This window comes from Panthera tigris, chromosome D3 (assembly GCF_018350195.1).
Source record: "Panthera tigris isolate Pti1 chromosome D3, P.tigris_Pti1_mat1.1, whole genome shotgun sequence".
NCBI classification, from domain to species: Eukaryota; Metazoa; Chordata; class Mammalia; order Carnivora; family Felidae; genus Panthera; species Panthera tigris.
Genome location: NC_056671.1, coordinates 68,605,999 through 68,625,718, shown reverse-complemented (window position 1 = coordinate 68,625,718; position 19,720 = coordinate 68,605,999). Strand labels below are relative to the sequence as shown.

Genomic DNA, 19,720 nt, shown 5'->3' with positions numbered 1-19,720 from the left:
GATGTCTTTAGTTTTCTGTTTTCAAGAGGAACACAGAATTTAAACTTCGCTTTGAATAAAAATTGTCTGTGATTTAGATAACAATTTGTATCTTTCATCAAGAAACAAATGTCTCTTCCCCACAAAGACAGACTTGTATATTTTAGCTTAATAAATATTTACTTTTTGTCTGAACAGATTAAATTCTTTAATCCCAGACTGTTTGTGTCTGTGTAAATAGTATTGTTATCAGACTAGGGCTCATGTTTTCAGTTTTCCACACACTGACTACTTGACAAATAATTAAATACATCAATTATACAAAAGTCCATTGGAAATAAATACTAACGTATGCTATGAGTTAATGAACATTTATGGTATGGGCCATGTACTTTGCTAAAAATAAAGTATTAACCCTCCCCACTTTAGCTTAAATTTTAAAATAAATTACACAGTGTCGTGTTCTTAATAAAGTATCTTTTGCCCAAAGCTTTCTTTTTTGCAGGAGGTGGGGTGCTGGTGCTGGTGGTAAGGGAGCATCTTCTACTGTTATTGTCTCTGTTGATTAAAGAATGAACAAAATATCTGTAAAGAGTTCGGTACAGAGGATGTGGTAGAGACTTGGCTATGACACAGACCTTGGGCAGGCTACTCTCCCTCGGCTTCCTCTCTGTAAAACAGGGACAGCAGTGCCCTCCTTATAGATTGTCCCTGGCACAGATTTCTATAAAGGCCCAACCCTGTACTTGGTATGTGATAGGCACTCGATAGACGGTACTATTCCTCCCCAACATCAACGAAATGACTTTACGGTTTTTACTAACATGAAAGCATACTGTATGATGACGATGTCTTCTAAGGCAAATATTGTGACATGTGACTTATTGTAAGTAAATAGTAGAAGCACATTGGAGAAATGTAAGTATTCGGTGTGTTAGGAAACTTTATAATAGGTCTCTGTCCAAGAAAACTAGAATCGTGGGAGGTCTTTGAGCCTACTCCATCTCTACTGAATACTGTCAGATGCCTTAATCAGTTGTAATTACAGTCGAGTGAAAAATCTGTGTGTGGCTCAGAGATATCCTGTTCTAGGTAAGTTGCAGGAAAGTATAGGTCAGTGAATCTTGTACGTGAAGACATTGAGATCATCATGGAATAGGAGGAGCCCAGGATCGGAAATAAAAAGACCAGGATTGTTCTGTCTCTCAGCACCCTGTGTGACCTTGGTCAGTTGTTTTTCCCCTCTTGTTTTTCCTCAGTGCTCAAAAGAGGGAGCTGGCTTATATCTCTGACATCCCAAACATAACGTGCCAGTGCTATTCCGTGTTGTATTGCAATTATCTTGTACAACAAAAAAATCTCTCAAGATTATAGCTACAGAGCCAGCAGAGGGAGCACAAAGCATGAATTTATGTCTGGGTCTTAGGAAACTTGGGGGGTTTTATGTGGTTAAATATTAAGCACAGCTCTTCAAACGGAAGGTTATTCCTTATCAGGTTATGCTCACCTTCATTTGAGCTCGAATTTTGTTCAGAAGTGGTGATATTTTTGCAACTACCTCTAGAATTCCACCTTTATAAATTATTGGTAGTTGTAAGAAAGAGCTGTGTTCTACAGGGACATTTCATAGTGATTATTTGTGAGGATCACTATGGTTTGTATCCTGTATTGTCAAATATATTTTAATTTTAAAACATTGTAATTTTATATCAAATATTCTGATTGATACTCTAATAACTGCTGTTTGAGCTTTAACCCAGAACTAAAAGGGACTGTTCCTTCAAATATTACAGGATTGTGAAGTTCTCTTTAAGTGACACCCTATTTATCTAGCATCCCTGGGAATTACAGAGTTCTACATACTCCGGGTGACAAAAGTATGTTTCATGAAAGCCCTACCTTAAAATGGCTGAAAAGTATTTTAGATAAGAGACCTTGCTATTGCATTCTGTCTGGAGTGTTTGAATGCAAGACCTTGTGCACAATTGAACCTTCTTGGTATTGCAGGGTTGTCGCTTAAACATGGACTGTTGTGCTGAACTGCAACCGAATTCTGAATTTGCTCTTACTTTAATGTCAGAACTCTTTTGTGTGTTTTTGGTTATGCTACACTTAAGCTTTTCCTTTTTCATTGCTTTTTTTTTTTTTTTTTTAAGTTTTAGCTGAGGAAGCTAATAACTTAGCTTGTTGAGAATTATGTTAAATCGGATTAATAAGACTTTGAGTTAAAGTTCATAGCTTTCCATTGGGCACTGATTCATACATGGAAATCTTCCTCTCTTTATTTGTGGTTTGGGTTTATGTCTTCAGGGGAGGAATGGGGGCTGCTCCCGTATTTGAGAATGAGTCATGGTAGAGGTGGGTTGACTATGAAGTTACTATAGATATATATAGATATCTAGATATCTATATATATCTAGATATCTAGATGTCTCTATATTTGGATTCTTGGTTTTTCTAAAAAGTATTTCTCGACTCGAACTCAAAAGTATATTTTCCCACCAATAATCAATCATATCTTAAGAATTTATCCGCTGACCAGGATATAATTGTTTAAAAAGAACATGGGGAAGGGGAGCAAGTAACTCGCTATGCATACACAGTAGACTTTGCAGAAAACTTGAAAGAAGAATAATGGACATCTGTGCCCTTAAAATTATGTTCTTAGAAGAAATGGGATAAATATACAAGCAAAAGATAAAGGAAGATACATGTTAAAAGCATATAGAGCAAGTATAAATTAGTAATTAAGTATACAAAGGTTGAAAGGAAGTTGAAATGAAGAGATAGTTTTTATAAATCTACGATTTTTCATAGTAATGAGTCTGGCAGAAGTTGAAAAAAGGCATTTACTAGTAAAGACCTATAATTCCAATTAAGACTTCCTGTTCCTATAGCCCTCCCAAAGACTAATTATATTCGCTAAATTAAGATTAAGAGCTAAACAAAAGAAATCTCAAAATTCTAGTTGGGATCCCCCAATTAAGGATCAACAAATAAGGAAAATATCTTCCTGGTAAATTGTGTTATAATATAAAGGTAGGTATTCTGCAGCATTTTCTAAATAACAGTGATTAGTGTCACATTTCCTGTGACTATCTTTGTAAAATCTGACATGTAGCAAACATACTTCATTTGGTAGGCTTCCCCTGAGAGGAAATTTCTTTATACTTAGGAAGTGCCTTTTAACTTGTGACAGTAACTTCTAAACTGTCTGACCTGACTCCTCTTGCATTCACTGGGGGGAAATCCCACTTTCCAGATGAATTTTGTCATTAAATATTATTTCAGTCATAATCGTTGCCGTAACATTGTGACATTGTGCTACAGAATTTGTTGTTGTTGTTGTTGTTGTTGTTGTTTTTAAGCGGATGGGTTTGCTGTCTGCTTGGCATTTAGTTTTTCAAGGGACTAAGAAAGAGAACCAGAGAAAGACAACCTAAGTTCTTTCCAGGCAGGAAATCTGTTTCTGTTTGTTACATAATATACTTGAAAATACCGTTTTGGTTTCTTTCAAATTGCGTACTAATTAGAAAATACTTTGGGTCTTTCATTGCACCTGAGTTTGCATAAGAATATCATTTTTAAGTATAGTCTCTATGAAAGAGGTATAAAAGTAAGTTAAAATTAGGGATAGAGCTTTTCCTTTGAGACAAATCAAATTACAAAATTTTTCATTTACTTACGTCATTCTTATTAAATAGCGTTTCTGACCGAGGTTAGTCAGGATTGGAAAAATCTGCTTAAGAAAACAAACCTTTTGCATTGTGTCCACTCACTACACATTTCTCCACGGAATGACTTTGAAGCTAAAAACACACAAATCTGCACGAACACATTTGTGAAAAATAAAATCATCTTTTAACCTAAAGATGGAATCTCTTATTTCGCGCTTACATTTTTTTGTAATATATAGTTACCGGATTGTGTGCTGGCAGATCATGTATTTTATCCATTATTTCCAAAACATTTTTACTTGTAATAATTCATGTAACATTATTTTTAAAGTTGTTAGTTACCTTCCAGTTTTCTTTCAACGGCTTCCTTATTTTGTTACCTTTAACCGTGGAAATTCAATTCCTGAGTTTTCAGCATTTTTTTAAAAAGACCCCTCATTTCGTTGATGATCTTGCTCTGGTCACGTAACCAGTTATTTTTGCATCCGTGTGTCATTTTTGGATATATAGTCGTACACTGAAAATCATTCTGGACGTCGTAACCGTAATTTCAAGTTCTCCCTGAGATACCTTGCGTGTTGTTACGGCAGTACGGTTGGATTCTCCAGCTTTAGTTCCAAGCATGCCCTTTTGGTGGCAACTGTCCTTAGTAGATTTTATAAATGCATCTCTTTATAGCTTTTGCTTTTTACCTTCAGCGTTTTTCAAGAAGGTGAGTTACCGAATTTTTCTTCGAGTGTTGAACCAGGGAGCAGTGTAGATTCTAGCTGATCCAGCGTGACGATGGACACATGTTTCCGTGCGTTGCTGTGTAGACTGCTGATCTGCTAAACATTTGCATTTTAACAAGCCTGACTCAACAGTCGGCAGGCTGTTTATTGGTGGTGAGGTCTCCTGTTTTGTGCTCTGCCTTACGTGCCACGAAATCAGTGCCATTTTAGCACTTGTCCTGGATGGAAATGAATTTTAAGCTATTTATGATATGTCTAAAGTAATATTTATGGTTATTAAGTCAATTAAATGTGAATGGACAGTTTCTTCTCCTCTAACCTTACTTCTTTGTGTAAATGTCAGTGTTGTTAGTAAAGATAATTATGCAGTTAGCCATCTTCTTCATTTCAATTTTAGATCCTTAAAAATAAGATTTTTTTTTTCTAAGAAAACAAAGACCTCGTGTTTCCAGTTTTACAAGGAAGGAATACTGATGTCTTCGCAGTTTCTTTTACTGGAGAAAGGGAGAAGAGGAAAAAAAAGAAAGACAAATCATTAGTAGTAAGCATATTTTAGACCCTCTGGTGTGCAGAACACTGTAAAAATGTAGAATCAAGGCCTAAATGAACTTAGCATTTGGGGAGAAAACCCCATGTTTACCATACATATAATGCATTATATGTATTATGAAACATACATATAGGCTTATAGCAATTTAAGAGCATAAAACAGCATATTGAAACAAATACATATATAGTTTGGTTGAGAGGACAAGCCTGGAAAGTTACTAATTCTAGCATATTCCACAAGTATAAGGGGACATATTTCATAAGATGAGTAATAATCTTCATAGACTTTGAGGAGTTTTTATGCTCTCAAAGATGTTCAAGATTCTCGGATTTTCCCCACGTTTATTAGACCCATCCATCCAACAGCTGTTCCCTCACCTTTGGTTTGGTCTTTGACAGAGGCTGCCTGACTCTCGTTCTTGGCAATCATTGGTCTGCTCAACTTTCTCTGAATAGATAGAAGGATTCTTCATGAGAAGCAAAGAAGTGGAATGAGAAAGAAAAACATTTTATGTGAACAGACTAATATTTCAGAAGTAGTAGTCATCACTTTAGGCTCCCCTGCAGCTGGACACACACACGCACGCGCGCACGCACGCTCTGGGGGCCTGTTCCCTTTTCCCAGTACAGGTGTACATACTTTTTACATCAGTGACCAGTGCTTACGTTGGCTGTGAGATATTATTCACCAGTGGTCCATATACTATAATGTGATCTGTTTACTTTCTTAGACAATTTGTCTGAAAATATCTTTATTTTAACCTTTAGAATAAAAACTTGTCAGGGTTCAGAACTTGAGTTATTTTCACTCTGCGTTTAGAAGGCATTGTTCATTGCTTTGTAGCTGTCGAGCTGTCTAATGTCATAGTAATTCTTGACAATTTGTATATGGCGCTCACTCGCGCTCTCTCTCTGTTACTAAGACCTTCCTTTTGTCTCCAGTGTTTTGAACTTCCAGTCATATGTGCTATTATGTGGGAGGATTTCTTTGTTTTTATCTATTTTCTGCATTCTTGGTGGGCTCTTTCATTCAGGAGATGCATGTTTTCCAGTTTTGGGAACTTTCCTTAAAATAATTTTTAGTAATGTCCACTTTTCCCCCTTCCATTTTCTTTTTTCTCTTAAAACATTCTCTGCTAGACTGTGTGGACCATTTCTCTGCCATTTTGCTATTGTTTTACATCTCTTTGTCTTTTCTGTTCCACTTTATGGGAATGTTCTTCAAATTTGTTTTCCAACCCTTTCATTGAATTTTTCATTTCTGCTATCATATTGCACTTTCCAAGAGTTCCTTTTTGTTGTCTTTTTATACCACCTCCTTCTTGTATCCCAGCTGACATGTTTGCTTCTATTCCTTAGCTTAATAATTGTAACATTGTCAGAGTTTTCATTTTCTCCCTACATTATCTCTGTTTCATTTGGGCTCCTTTTTTCTTTTTTTGCTTGTCATTTTAGTGGCTCTCTGGTGATCTTTGGCAGAGCTCATATGTAACAGTGAGGCATCAAAGAACTGACTGGAAGTTCTGGGTGCTCAGGTTGGACTTTGCTGATTGGTCGCTTCCTTAAAACTGTTCTAGCTGGGCGGGTGGGGGGGGGTGCCTGGGTGGCTCAGTCGGTTAAGGGTACCACTTCGTTCAGGTCATGATCTTATGGTTCATGGGTTTGAGCCCTGTGTCGGACTCTGTGCTGACAGCTCAGAGCCTGGAGCCTGCTTCGGAGCCCCTCCCCCACTCATACTGTCTCTCTCTCTCTCAAAAATAAATAAACACTAAAAAAAACCCAAAAACAAAAAACCCGTTCCCCTGGGCTGGGTTTCTTGAGAAACCCCCCCAGGGTTTCTCCCTCCCCCCCACCCCGTGTCAGTATCTATGGATAACCTTTTCTTACACTTCTCCTCTGTTCACGAGACAGTCCTCCTCAGTATTTCTCCCGAATGTACGAGCCTAGCTGACAGCATTCTCTGAGCTGATGGGGGGCGGGGGAGCAGGGGGCTAACAGCAGAGATTTCGGTGTTCAGCCTCTAGGCTGTTACATAATCACCCTCTTTCGGGATAGCATGCCCATCCTTGGTGGTGCCTTCCACCTCGAAACCCACTGTCTGCTTCAGCCTTTCAAGAGTGAACACCTCTCCTTCTGCCAACACGCAGGAAGGCACTCATTGGGCCGAGTGAGGGAGGAGAGGGGAGCCGAAAGTCTGATTTTTTCAGTACAGATCCTCAGTCTGCCTTCCTGCCTGTGGCCTCCTCTGTGCCCCACCTTCGAATACCTGGCACTTCTACTGAACCGAACCTTGTCAGAGTCTCAGAGTATAAGCACCTAGCGTCTGGTCTTCCTTCATTCCTGGCTTAGGTTTCAGCCCTTGCTGGCCTCTCTTTTTTTTCTCTCTAGGCTAAATACTGAGTTTTCTCATCCATTGCCATGGCTTTGAATTCCGGTTGTGTGTTTTCAGTTCCCAAATACATGTCTTTAACTGGAATCTCTTTCCTAAAGCCGGAGTATCTACCTGAAACTTTCACTTGGATAGCAAACAGGCATCTCAAACTTACCATTTCCAAGAGGGGACCTCTGAGGGTCTCCTTGGAACCTGTTCCCCAGATAGTTTTTCCTGTCTCAGTAAATGATGTGCTCACTTTTGTGATGCAAGTAAGTGAGTAAGTGATGTGCTCATTCCGTTTGCTCGGGGTTAAAAAACTTTGATGATCTCCTTGACTCTCCTCCTCTCTATCCCAAATCCGGTCTGGCAGCAACCGCAGGCCCCTCTGCCATCAATTAGTTTTGTACACACAGGAAAAATATTGGAGGATTACTCTCAGGAAAAACTGAGAAATGTGAGTCAATCGTATTTCTAGGTAAATGGGAGAGAATACTTGTTTTTCTAAGGTAGTAAAATAATGGAAAAAAGATACTGTCCTGGCTGTAAAGAATTAGCTGTTTGGCTCAAGTCGGAAACCAGATAAACTTTGAAATTTTAAACTTAACGAAGGTACATTCTTTTCAGGGGATGTTTTCCCTTTGTGTTTTATTTAGTGAACCAATAGCAGATACCTGCTGTGCACCAGCCATTGTTCTAGGCACTGGGAATAGAACAGTGAACAAAACAGGTGGAAATCGCTGACAGCATGGAGCTTACATTCTAGTGCAGGAGTGAGGAAACTTTCTCCGAAGGATTAGATAGCAAATATCTCAGCCTTTGCCTGCCAGATGGTCTCTGTCATAACTACTCAACTTTGCCATTGTACCATGAAAGCAGCCATAAACAATACACGAATGAATGGATGTGGCTGTGTTCCAATAAAACTTTATTTGCAAAAACAGATGGCGGACCAGATTTGGTCTTCAAGCTGTATTCTGCCTACTTTTGTTCTAGTGGATGGAAACAATAAAAACATAAGAAGAGCATATAGTATTTTAGAAAGTGGTATGTAGTGTGGAGAAAAAATAAAGCAACAGAGAGAAAATAGGATGTGCCAGGATTGGGTTGCAGTTTTGACTAGAGTGGTTGTGGTAGCCCGCAAAGAACAGATGAAGTTTGAACAAATACTTCAAGATGAAGGAGTAAAGCCCTACCAGACCCTAGCCTGTGTAAAAAGGAGGTTTGTCTTAAGAGATTCTTAGTGGGGAAGAGCTGACAAAAGAAATGTAGAAGGGGCACCTCGATGGCTCAGTCGGTTAAGTGTCCGACTTCTGATTTCAGTTCAGGTCTTGATCTCATGGTTCGTGAGTTCCAGCCCCGCGTCGGACTCCGTGCTGACAGTGCAGAGCCTGCTTGGGATTCTCTCTCTCCCTCTCTCTCTCTGCCCCATACTCTCCCTCTCCTTCTTCCTCTCTCTCTCCCTCCGTCTCTCTGCCCCGTACTCTCCCTCTCCTTCTTCCTCCCTCCCTCCCTCCCTCTTTCTCTCTCTCTCTCTCTCTCTCTCAAAATAAATAGAAAGAAAGAAAGAAAGAAAGAAAGAAAGAAAGAAAGAAAGAAAGAAAGAAAAAGAAAGAAAACAATGCAGATGTTGGGGCTCCAGAGGTGAGGTTCCAGAGACTTGAATTGAGGAGTCAGTACCTCCAGAGTATCTCTCTGCCTCTTGCTTTGTGCCTTTCTTGTCACTGTTTCAGCTTAGGCGGATTCCCTTTTCTTGCATCTGGGTTTTCTCTGTGAAACTAAATCATGACCATGGGCACCTCCAGATTAACATCTCTACAGTCTTCTAACCAAGGGGAACAGCAGTCTTTCTCACCGTTCCCGTTCGTGGATCAGAGACTTAGTATTGTTGAGATCCTGAAATCTTAGGGAACGTTTCCGTCTGGCCCAACTTAGAACGTATGTTTGTCTTTGTGATCCAGGAAAACGGTATGATAATTAACTCAGCTTGTGTCAGGAGAGTCGTTAGACATTTTTCAGGAGAGTAGTCACTTCTGTTCTTAAAAGAAGGGAGTAGGAGTGAATCATGAAGGAAGGGGGGGGGAATTCACTATAATCAGTAAAACAAATCTCCTGATAAAAGATCATACGGTGGTTATGAGTGCAAAATTGAAAGTCAGCTTACCAGGATATAAATTCTAGCTCTTCCACTTATGAGCAGTATAATCCTCGACAAATTAATTTACCTCTCTAATGCCTCAGTTTCCTTTGTATAATGTGATGATAATGGTAGTGCCCTCTTAAGCCTGTTGTGTATGAATTTAGTTAACAATTATAAAAGTTGAGTAAGGTGCTGGGCACAGAGGATGTTCTCAGTAAGTGACAGCTGCCATCATTATTTCTTCTCAGCATATGAAAGGATGGATAACGAGTGAGATACATCCTAGGAACATAAGGTTGCCTCAACATTCCATGCTTTATCAGTACAATCCACTATATTTAATAGACTTAAAAAGAAAACCACGTGATCTTCTTAGGTACAGAAAAAGCATTTGACAAAATTCATTGTCTATTCATGATTTAAAAAAAAAAAATTCAGTTAACAAGGAATAGAAGGGATTTCCTCAACCTGATAAAGGGCATCTATGGAACATTTATAGCTAAAATCATACTTAATGGTAAAACACTGAATGTATTCTTTCCTAGGATCAAGAAAATGACTAGGATATTCATTCTCACATTTATTCAGCATTATACTAAAGGTCCTAGGCAGTGCAGTGAGTCAACAAAAAGAAATCTTAAAAACTCAGATTGGAAAAGAACACTTAAAACTGGCTTGATTCACATAAAACAGGGTCAGATGTTTAAAAAATCCTAATCTACAAAAAAATAGGAAGAGATGAGTTTAACAAAGTCAAAGGATATAAGGTCAGTATATAACAATAATTGTATTTTGCTATTCATGTGACAGTCAGAAATTGAAATTTGAAAGCAATACTGTCTATGGTATCCTAAAAATATGCAGTAACTTAGGAATAAACATAACTCAAATACATGCAAGATGTGAATACCGAAAACTGTAAAGCATTGTGGAAAGAAATTTGAAAAGATCAGTCAAATCATGGTGTTGTGCACCTGAAATGAATATAACACTGCATGTCAACTGTACTTCAATAATAAAATTTTTTTAATTTTTTAAACATTTTTAAAAAAGAAATTAAAGAAGACTTAAATAAACTCGGTGATCCCATGTTCATGGATCAGAGACTTAGTATTGTTGAGATCCTGAAATTTATCTATACATTTAACACAGTCCTAATCAAAATCCCACCAGGCTTTTTGGTAGAAATTGACAAGTTGATTCTAAAATTTAGCCTGAGTGGCTCAGTTGGTTAAACATCCAACTTCGGCTCAGGTCATGATCTCACAGTTCCGTGAGGTTGAGCCCCGTGTCGGGCTCTGTGCTGACAGCTCAGAGCCTGGAGCCTGCTTCAGATTCTGTGTGTGTGTGTGTCTCTCTCTCTGCCCCTTCCTTGCCCACGCTCTGTCTCTCAAAAATAAATAAACATTAAAAAAGGTTTTTGTTTAATTTATGTGGATATACAAAGGACCCAAAAGCAATTTTTTTTAAAAATTTTTTTTTCAACGTTTTTTATTTATTTTTGGGACAGAGAGAGACAGAGCATGAACGGGGGAGGGTCAGAGAGAGAGGGAGACACAGAATCGGAAACAGGCTCCAGGCTCCGAGCCATCAGCCCAGAGCCTGACGCGGGGCTCGAACTCACGGACTGCGAGATCGTGACCTGGCTGAAGTCGGACGCCCAACCGACTGCGCCACCCAGGTGCCCCTCAAAAGCAATTTTGACAAAACTCAAATTGGAGAACTCACACTACCTGATTTCAAGGTATACTATAGATTACAACTAACATAGTCAAGGCAGTGTAGTATTGTTGGTGTGCAATAGAGTTATAGACCAATGGAATGGAATAGAATCCAGAAGGAGACCCATTCATATATGCTCATATATGAAATTTTGACAAGCCTGTCAAGGTAGTTTAAGGAGGAAGGAATAGTCTTATCAACTAATGGTGCAGGAATAGTTAAACATTCACATGCAAAAAACCAAACCAATTACATAAACCCTGACTCTTGCTTTATGCCATACATACATCTGAATGGAGCACAAACCGTAAATAGGAGAGGTAAAACTACAAACCATATATAAGAAACCATAACCCAAGGCAAAAGTTTTTGGGTTAGGCAAAAGTTTTTTAGTACACAAAAAACACCACTTGCATTTTAAATTTTGATGAATTGGACTCGATCAAATTCTGAAATTTCCCCTTCAAAAGACACTGTTAAGAACAGGAAAAGAACCCCCCACCATCACCACCACCACTGGTCTGGGAGATAATTTACAAAGAAATACCCAATAAAGGACATACGTCTAGAATATATGAAGAACTCTTACAGACTCAGGAAGAAGAAGGAAAACAACCCATTGTTTAAAGGGCAAAAAAGATCTGAATACACACTTCAGCAGACAACACCCAAGAGCACAGGAACATTCCTCAGGGGATGCAGGTGAAAACCACAGCCAGATTTCACAGCCACTGGAAGGGCCAATGCTAAAGAGACTGAAATAGCAAGTGCCAGCAAGAACGTAGGGCACAGAACCTAGCAGTCCCACTTCCAAGGATTTATTCAAGAGAAATGAAGACTTAGGTTCACGAAGAAACTTTTGTGAGAATGTTTATAGCAGCTTTATTCATAAGGGTCCAGAAGGGGAAACGGCCCAAGTGTCCATCAGCTAATTAATAAATAAATACATAAATAAATAAAAATTAAAAAAAAAAAAAAACGAGGTTTGTTCCTACAATGGAAAACTACTCAGTGATAAAAAGGAATGAACTGCTGATACCAAACCCCGTGGATGAAGTGCTAAGTGGTAGAAACCAGACGCAAAAGAGTAGGTCTGGTACCGCAGCCACAGGAAACAGATCAGTGGTTGCTTGGGGCCAGGGCGGAGGGGGGGTGGAGGGGGGTGGAGGAGGGGGGAGGGAGGTGGAGGACGGGAGAGGGGGGTGGGGGTGGAGGAGGGGGGAGGGGGGGTGGAGGACGGGATTGTCTACCAAGGGGCCGGGGACTGTCCTGGGGTAATGGACATGAGCTAGGTCATGATTATGGCGATGAGTCACATGCATGTTTATATTTTTCAAAACTCCTCGAATTGTATACTTAAAATTGGTTAATTGTAGTCTGTGCTGCTGATTCCTCAGTAAAGCTGATTAAAAATAAGGTGACCAGCCATGTGAGACTGTATTTAAGCGTCAGCTGAGGTGTGGAGAAGTTAGAAGTTAGTGTGGTTCGGAGGCAGGGTGAGCACAGGTTAGAGGAATCCTTCACAGAGGGTATGGAATCGACAGCATGCGGCTGTGCCTCGAAGGCCAGGCAGCATTTAGATGGGCAGAGAGGAGAGAGGGGGATTCCTGCGTGTGGAAGGAGTCACTGTCTACAGGGAAAACACGAAGCTTGGCGTAAGGAGATTCGGTTTCTGTCCATAGCTCTGCCTTTAACATCCTGAATAATATTTTGTATTTCCTTGCATTTTAAAATGGCTCTTTAGGATTTGTAAGAGAGCTTGTGTGCTCACTACACTGTGACTTTAACCTTGGACGAACTACCAATTGTACACCTAAGTTTCTTTACCTGCTCCCATTCTTTTGCGGAGTTAAGATAGTCCTCGTTTCTCAGGGGACTGGTCTTAGGAAGGAGGGACTGGGGTGTGGAGAGAAGGTGCCTAGAAGTTGTGAGGGGGAAGATTGTTGTGGGAAAAGTCTGCAGTATTCAAGGAGGGAGCCCCATGCCACCTCCTGAAAGTGACCTCCCAGTGTTGCCTCCCCTTTAGGGTATTACTCTAGCCTTTACCTTTTGACAGTGATGGCCACTCTTCCCTTGAGATCATTCTCTTGGCTTCCAGAATGTCTTTTCTCTTCTTGTTCTTCCCCTTCTATGTCTCTAGGGGGCCCTTTGCTGTTTCCCCTTTTAGTCATGGTGTCGCCCAGAATTTTGACCTTGATCTTCTTTTCTTACTTGCCACATTATCCTTGGGTGATCACCTGTAGTTGTGTGATGTCAGCGGATGCTGACAACCCTAAAAGGTCTCACCTCTCTCCCAAGCACCAGCTTCGTGTTTCTGAACTGCCCACTTGGGTATCCCTGACCATCTCCATCTGGATATTCCTGAGCATCTCTGGGTTTTGTGGCAGAATCATTAAGGGCACAGATTCTGGGCACTTGCGTGGCTTAGTTGGTTCAGTGACTGACTTCAGCTCAGGTCATGATCTCGCGGTTCATGAGTTCGGGCCCCACACTGGGCTCTGTGCTGACAGCTCGGGGCCTTGGAGCCTGCTTCAGATTCTGTGTTTCCCTCTCTCTGCTCCTCCCCGACTTGCTCACGCACGTGCACACGTGCTCTCTTTCTCTCTCTCAAAAATAAATAAACATTTAAAAAACACAGATTCTGGAGTTTGCCTGCCTGAATTTGACTCCTGACTCCACCGCTAAGTAGCTGTGTGCCTTAAGCAAAGTACTCAACCTTTGCCTCGATTTCATCCTCCCTAGAAAGGATGGATAGTGATAATGTGCACCTCATGCGATTATTGTCGAGCAGCGTCTGACACACAGCGAGCCCTATGTGCGTCCTCGTAGCTACTGCTGCTGCTCTTTAAGGCAGAGCCCTGGTCCTCCTGGGCCCTCTCCCTGCTCTCCCGCTCTTCCGTTCCTAGCACATACATTCACGTTCTCAGCCAGCTGCTGTTTCCCAAGTTGGGAACCTCGGAGTCGTCCATGACTTCCTTTCTGTCACTCTCTCTGTTGTCTCTTTGCCTTCCTGGTGGCTCAGACTGCTTTAGCTCGGTTACCTCCTCCGCTCTTGAGCAGCGTAGAAGTTACCTAAAGGATCTGCTTCTAGACCGTTCTCTTGGCAGCCCTTGTCTGTCCTTCCCTCTGGGGGTGGAGGAATCTTTCTACAGCAAGCACGCAGTTATGTACTTGTGCCTCACTCCTCGGGCTCTAGTTTTCAGACTTTGCTTCCTGGAGCCCTGGGGTTCTGTGGCGGGGACTGCCTGGCCACCGTGGGATGAGAGTGCACTGGGGAGAGATTGAGGACATAGACGAACGAGGAATGATCACTTCTTGCCCATCCCTTGCCCCATACTCCCCACCTGAACACCAGACACAACAGCTTCGCTTTTGCCTCTCCCGTTGTAGCCTTGCTGTCATAAAACTCTGGCGTTCAGGATGAAGCCCAAGGTCTAAGTGAGACACGAGAGACGCTTCATAAACCATCCCCACTGGCAGCTCAGCCTTAACCCCGTGCTCTGCCGTGCGTGTGACACTCGGTGAGCGTGTGTGCCCTCCCGTTGCCTGCACTTGGATGTCTGCTTTCCCTCGTGCTCTTTTCTCTGTCCAGATGACCTTTACCCTTTTGCCCCATTTCCTTGGCCGACTCCCAAGTGTTCCTTCGGATTCCGCTCAGGCATCACCTCCAGGGCTGACCTCCCGTTCCTGCCTTCAGGTGCAGCTGGGCAGCCTCATCTGTGTCCCCATAGCTCTCCGCGCCCATCTCCATCGCTGCACTGACGATAGAACCTTCTGTGTAGGTTTGTCCCCAACGCAACCACCTCCTCCAGGAGGGCAGGACAAAGACCACGTTGCTTTTGCATGTCACTGTATCCCAGGCAACTTGCGCATTGCCCGGCACATAGAAGGTTCTTGGTAAATATTTGACTTCCTGCCTGCCTCAGTGACTTCGACAAGATGAACTGCAAACCCCTTAGCATGTTTTCTTTGACAGCCCATCCCTGTCTTGCTAAACTTCTCTCTTGCCCCCGCTCACCCCATGGACTTGCGTCGTTCTGGCCTTGGTACTTCCCTCGAGTCTCTCTGTGCCTCTGTGGGCGCTGTTTCCCCTTCTGAGTTCCTCTTCCTCCCCCTGTACGTCTCCCAGCTAGCAACCCCCTAAACGTCAAGGCCACAGAAAGTAGGTTTCCTCCGAAATGTACCCAGCCTTCCTCTGTGTTCCCACAGCCTACTCTTAAGACCCATGGTGTTCTCCAATTTCAGAATTGCAGGCTTTTTGTTGTTGTTGTTTCTTATCACCTTAGATTTGAGCTCCTTGGGAACAAGGAACATGTCTCTTTCATCATTTTGGAAGACAGATGTTCCATTAGCTTCTTCTCCGTGTAGAATCAAGCCCCGGACTTTTGATCCTTCACATTCGGTCTCAGACATCTCCATTCTGGTCTCATCTCCTGTCACTGACTGTGCACCTTCAACTGCAGCCTTTTCAGCAGCTGGTGGTTTTTTTAGCTTGTGTCATGTTGGACTCACCGTACATATTCTACCCACATGCTGCTTTCTTTGCTGAAATGTTGGCTGTCGGGGCACCTGGGGGGGCTCAGTTCGTTAAGTGCCTGACTTTGGCTCGGGTCATGATCTCGTGATTCAAGAGTTCGAGCCCTGCGTCAGGCTCTGTGCTAGCACTGTGGAGCCTGCTTGGGACTCTCTCTCTCCCCCTCTCTTTCTGACCCTACCCCTCTTGAGCTCTCTCTCTCAAAATAAATAAATAAACTTAAAAAAAAAAAATGTTGGCTGTTAGCAGGAACTCTCTTGTCTTCAAGGTAGTGTATTCTTTTTATTCCAGTTTTTAAAATGTATATAGTATTTCAAGCATACGTCGAAGAGATAAATATAGCAATCCCTTATGTATGTATCTAGCGTAACAAAAACAACAGTTTACATAGAGAGAGAGAGAGAAAGCAAGAGATAGAAAGATTCAGAGAGAGCTAAATCCCTTATTTTTTCCCCTGTCTGATTCCATTTCCTTCCCTTCTTTCTCAGAGAATAATAGCTATCTTAAATGTAGTATTTATCACTTCCATATGTTTTATTCAAATGTTTTATCCATAGAGGACAGGTAGTATCATTTTTGCATTTTTAATACACTATTTAAATAATATCCTTTTGGTTACATTCTTCTCTAAGGGCCCAGCAAACAACATTGTTTTTGAGATGTATCCATATTATTGCGTGTACCTTTAGAAAACTTTAAATTACTACATAGTTTTTCATTGTATGAATATCTCACAGTTTATTTACCCATTCCATTCTTCCTCAGTGTTCTGGTTGTTCCCAGTTTTTCAGTGTTGAATCAGTTTGTAGTGAACATTCTTGTATAAAAAGAAAAGTCTAATCTTTTAAAAACAAGCACTGTGGCATCCATATCCTGAGTGAATAGTACAGTTGAAAGCCAGCAATTACCCGTTTACGTGCAAACACCCTACGTCTTTACCATGTACTCTGACCAGCATTAAGCCAGGGCTGGTACTTTGGTTGCAAAGCTTTCAGCAGACATTACTTTTCTCAGCAATCTGCAAGCCACGTCTCATACAAATTTAGGTCATTTTGCCTTAAAAATGTTAAATGCGAGCCAGAAATAGAATGTTTAAAAAAACAAAAAAAGAAGTTGAAAGCTCTGTGGCGGTTAAGACCTGAGGGGAAAGCCTGTTATATTGTAGAAGAATAACAACTTGAAGTAAGCGTGACTTCTCGGCTTCTCCTTCACGATAGAAAGCTGGGAGTGACCTCAACTCCTCTGTTCCCAAAGCAGCTTTCTTAAGAGCAGCCAGGAATGGTGGCCACAGCTCCTTGAGGTGGACCATTGCAACATTATCTGCCCTTACTACTCAGATTTCCCATCATGCCCAGCGGAAAGAGTTTGTGTTTGCATTGAAGCTCACTTCCTGGTTTTGTCTTCTTCTAACAAGGAGAGCGGGTTGTTGGTATTCACTTTTAAAGTAAACAAACTAGCCTTTCTTCTCCAAAGGAAACCATTTCAAATCCTTTCTGCTTTGATTCCTACCGCTCGTTTAATGAGTTTCTTCAGGTTTGATGGAAGTTACCCTAGATTACCTCTGTTGTCCTCTGAAGGTGAGCTCAGGGCATGGACAGAACCCCCAGTTTGTTGAACCCATTAAGCAGCTCCCGAGTTCTGGTATTTTGTGAACTCAGTAGAGTGTGCTGTCTTCTTCAGTGGCCCCCCCTTCTCCTCACACCGGGAAGCTCACTTCTTCCAGGAGCATTTATTGCTTTCCCTTCTTGTGTGGGCATTCGGTTCAGGCCTATGAGTCTTGCCATTCTCTATGCTAGAACTAACCATGCAAATTCTTTCAGTCTCAGAAAACTCCTCTAAATTCCATTTGTTCCTGAAATGCACTGCGAGCAAAAGAGTCTTACCAATTTTTCTCTTTGTGCATTTCCGTGGGGATATACTTTACACACTATCCCAACATATTTTTGCCTTTTATTTTCATTATTTACAGAATAACTTGTATATTTGAAAAATGTATACTGCTACACAGTTCACTGTTCTATTCTTTTCCATTATTCTTTTACTCGGTAGTTTCACTTCAAGGAATTTATCCGGTAGATAGTCGCACCTCAGTATGCTAAAAATTATACAGAAGGGTGTTCAGCACAGTGCCGTTGATAGAAAAATAACTATATGAAAGTGGAGACATCGCAATGATTAATAACAGACTAGTTAAATTATGATATACCCGGATGTTTAGATAACCAAGTTACGGCACTCGATGTTTATTGAATGGATCAAGAAATGCAAAAAAGTATGAGGTGCAAAACTGTACGCATTTGGTGGTGGAATAAGAAGGATAGATGTGTGTGTACAGCATTCCTTCATACACATGCCTTGTCGCATATAACATTTCTGGAATCACAGGTAACGTAGTGCTGCTCCGTACTGGCTACCAGCGCGTCGTGGCAAATGGGTGTGAACGGCAAGCGTGAGGTTCGCTTTCAACCTCAAAAGGACAAACAAAGAAAACCAAACCTCAAATGGAGAAGACCCTTGGGGAGGTTTCTGGACCTCCCTCTTGCGTTTCTCTTCAGTCTAATGATCTGCCTGCAAATTCCACCTGCCACGCAGCCGCCAGTCCTTCCCTCTGATTTCAGCGCAGCACGACGCTGCTGCATGCTGCCGGGTGCCAGCTTTCCGTACCACAGTCCGGAAGGCTTGTCTAGGCGCACACTCTCTCGTAGGGACCACAGTCCTGCCCTGCGGGTGTTGTACGACATCTGGAAAATGTTGTCTCGTGTATCTCGTCCAGTTTTCCTAGGTGTTAATAGCAGGAAGGCCGTTCGGTACCAGTTAACCCATCATGGCCGGAAGTGGAAATCTTCTAATAAATGTATTTAAAGTCCTTGTTTTTGAGAAGAATGTAAAGCTGTGATAAGCGATAGACTGTATTACATTAGAAAAATAATCTGACCCAACACACTTATTTGAAAGATGAGAACATTGAGATACGAGTTCAAGTGACTAGTAATAGATCACGTTCCAAGTTACTCATAAAGTTCGTTCATATCCCAGACTGTCTGAATCTCTGTCCACTACTGTGGAAAGAAAATTATCCCGTGTTTGAAATACGGTCTTTAAGCTGTCAAACTTTTTTTATGCTTTAGACTCCTTATAATTTAAACATTCTCCTCACTTCATTTTTTGTCTTTTTGGTAGTATTACTAATCCTGCTATTAACACAGGCATGAAAAAAGTCATTACGTGTATATTTTAGAATAATTGACGTCTTGTGGAACTCTATAATTCTGCATAAAACCTAGAAAAGGAGATACTCATTCTTTTTTTTTTTTTTTTTTTTTTTTCAGTTTGTTTTCCTTGCTATCTAAAAAACACAACAAAGTTCTGGAACAAGCCACACAGTCCTTGAGAGGTTCACTGAGTTCCAATGATGTTCCTCTACCAGATTACGTAAGTAGTTACCTTACTTTGTCGGCAAGAGGTTTTCCTTTCATGGTTAGGTTCGTAAGAAACAGTACTCCTCTCTTCTCAGTGTCTGTCTATGGCCATGACGCCTCTACTGTGCAGAGAAAGGAGTGATGTCGCAAATCAAGGAAGAACTTTAAATGATTATTATCAAGTGGTTAAAGAAGTCAAACCTAAGCCAGTGATTGTTAATAATTTGGACTCTTGTGGGGCGCTCGGGTGACTCAGTCGGTTAAGCATCCAACTCTGTCTCAGCTCAGGTGTTGGTCTCAGCATTGTGAGTTCAAGCCTCGTGCTCTACGCCGGGCGTGCAGCCTACTTAGAAAAAAAAATAGGACTTGTTACCTTAGGCAAGAAACCCACTCAAACTAATTACATAAAAGCACAAGGAGCAGTTTTATAGAAACTATGCAAAGGTTTCTCACTGAACTCAAGGGGGACAGGTACACCTAGATATCAGAGAACCAGAACCTGAAATTGAAAAGCCTTTTGGATTCAAGAATATTTTGTCTTTCTGAGGCTTTAGTTTAGTTTAGTTTCCAGGCTCTGCTTCCTTTTGCTTTGGTATTA

At 41.3% G+C, this 19,720-nt stretch overlaps 1 protein-coding gene across 7 annotated transcripts in view; it reads left to right on the top strand.

The window, feature by feature from the left end:
- Positions 1–19,720, top strand: part of DYM (dymeclin) — a 350,029-nt gene that overhangs the window by 224,131 nt on the left and 106,178 nt on the right. For all 7 annotated transcript variants that reach the window (XM_042962563.1, XM_042962565.1, XM_042962564.1 and 4 more), the window contains one exon: positions 19,033–19,135. In XM_042962563.1, the coding sequence (XP_042818497.1) occupies positions 19,033–19,135 (103 nt within the window). The remainder of the gene's footprint in view (positions 1–19,032; positions 19,136–19,720) is intronic.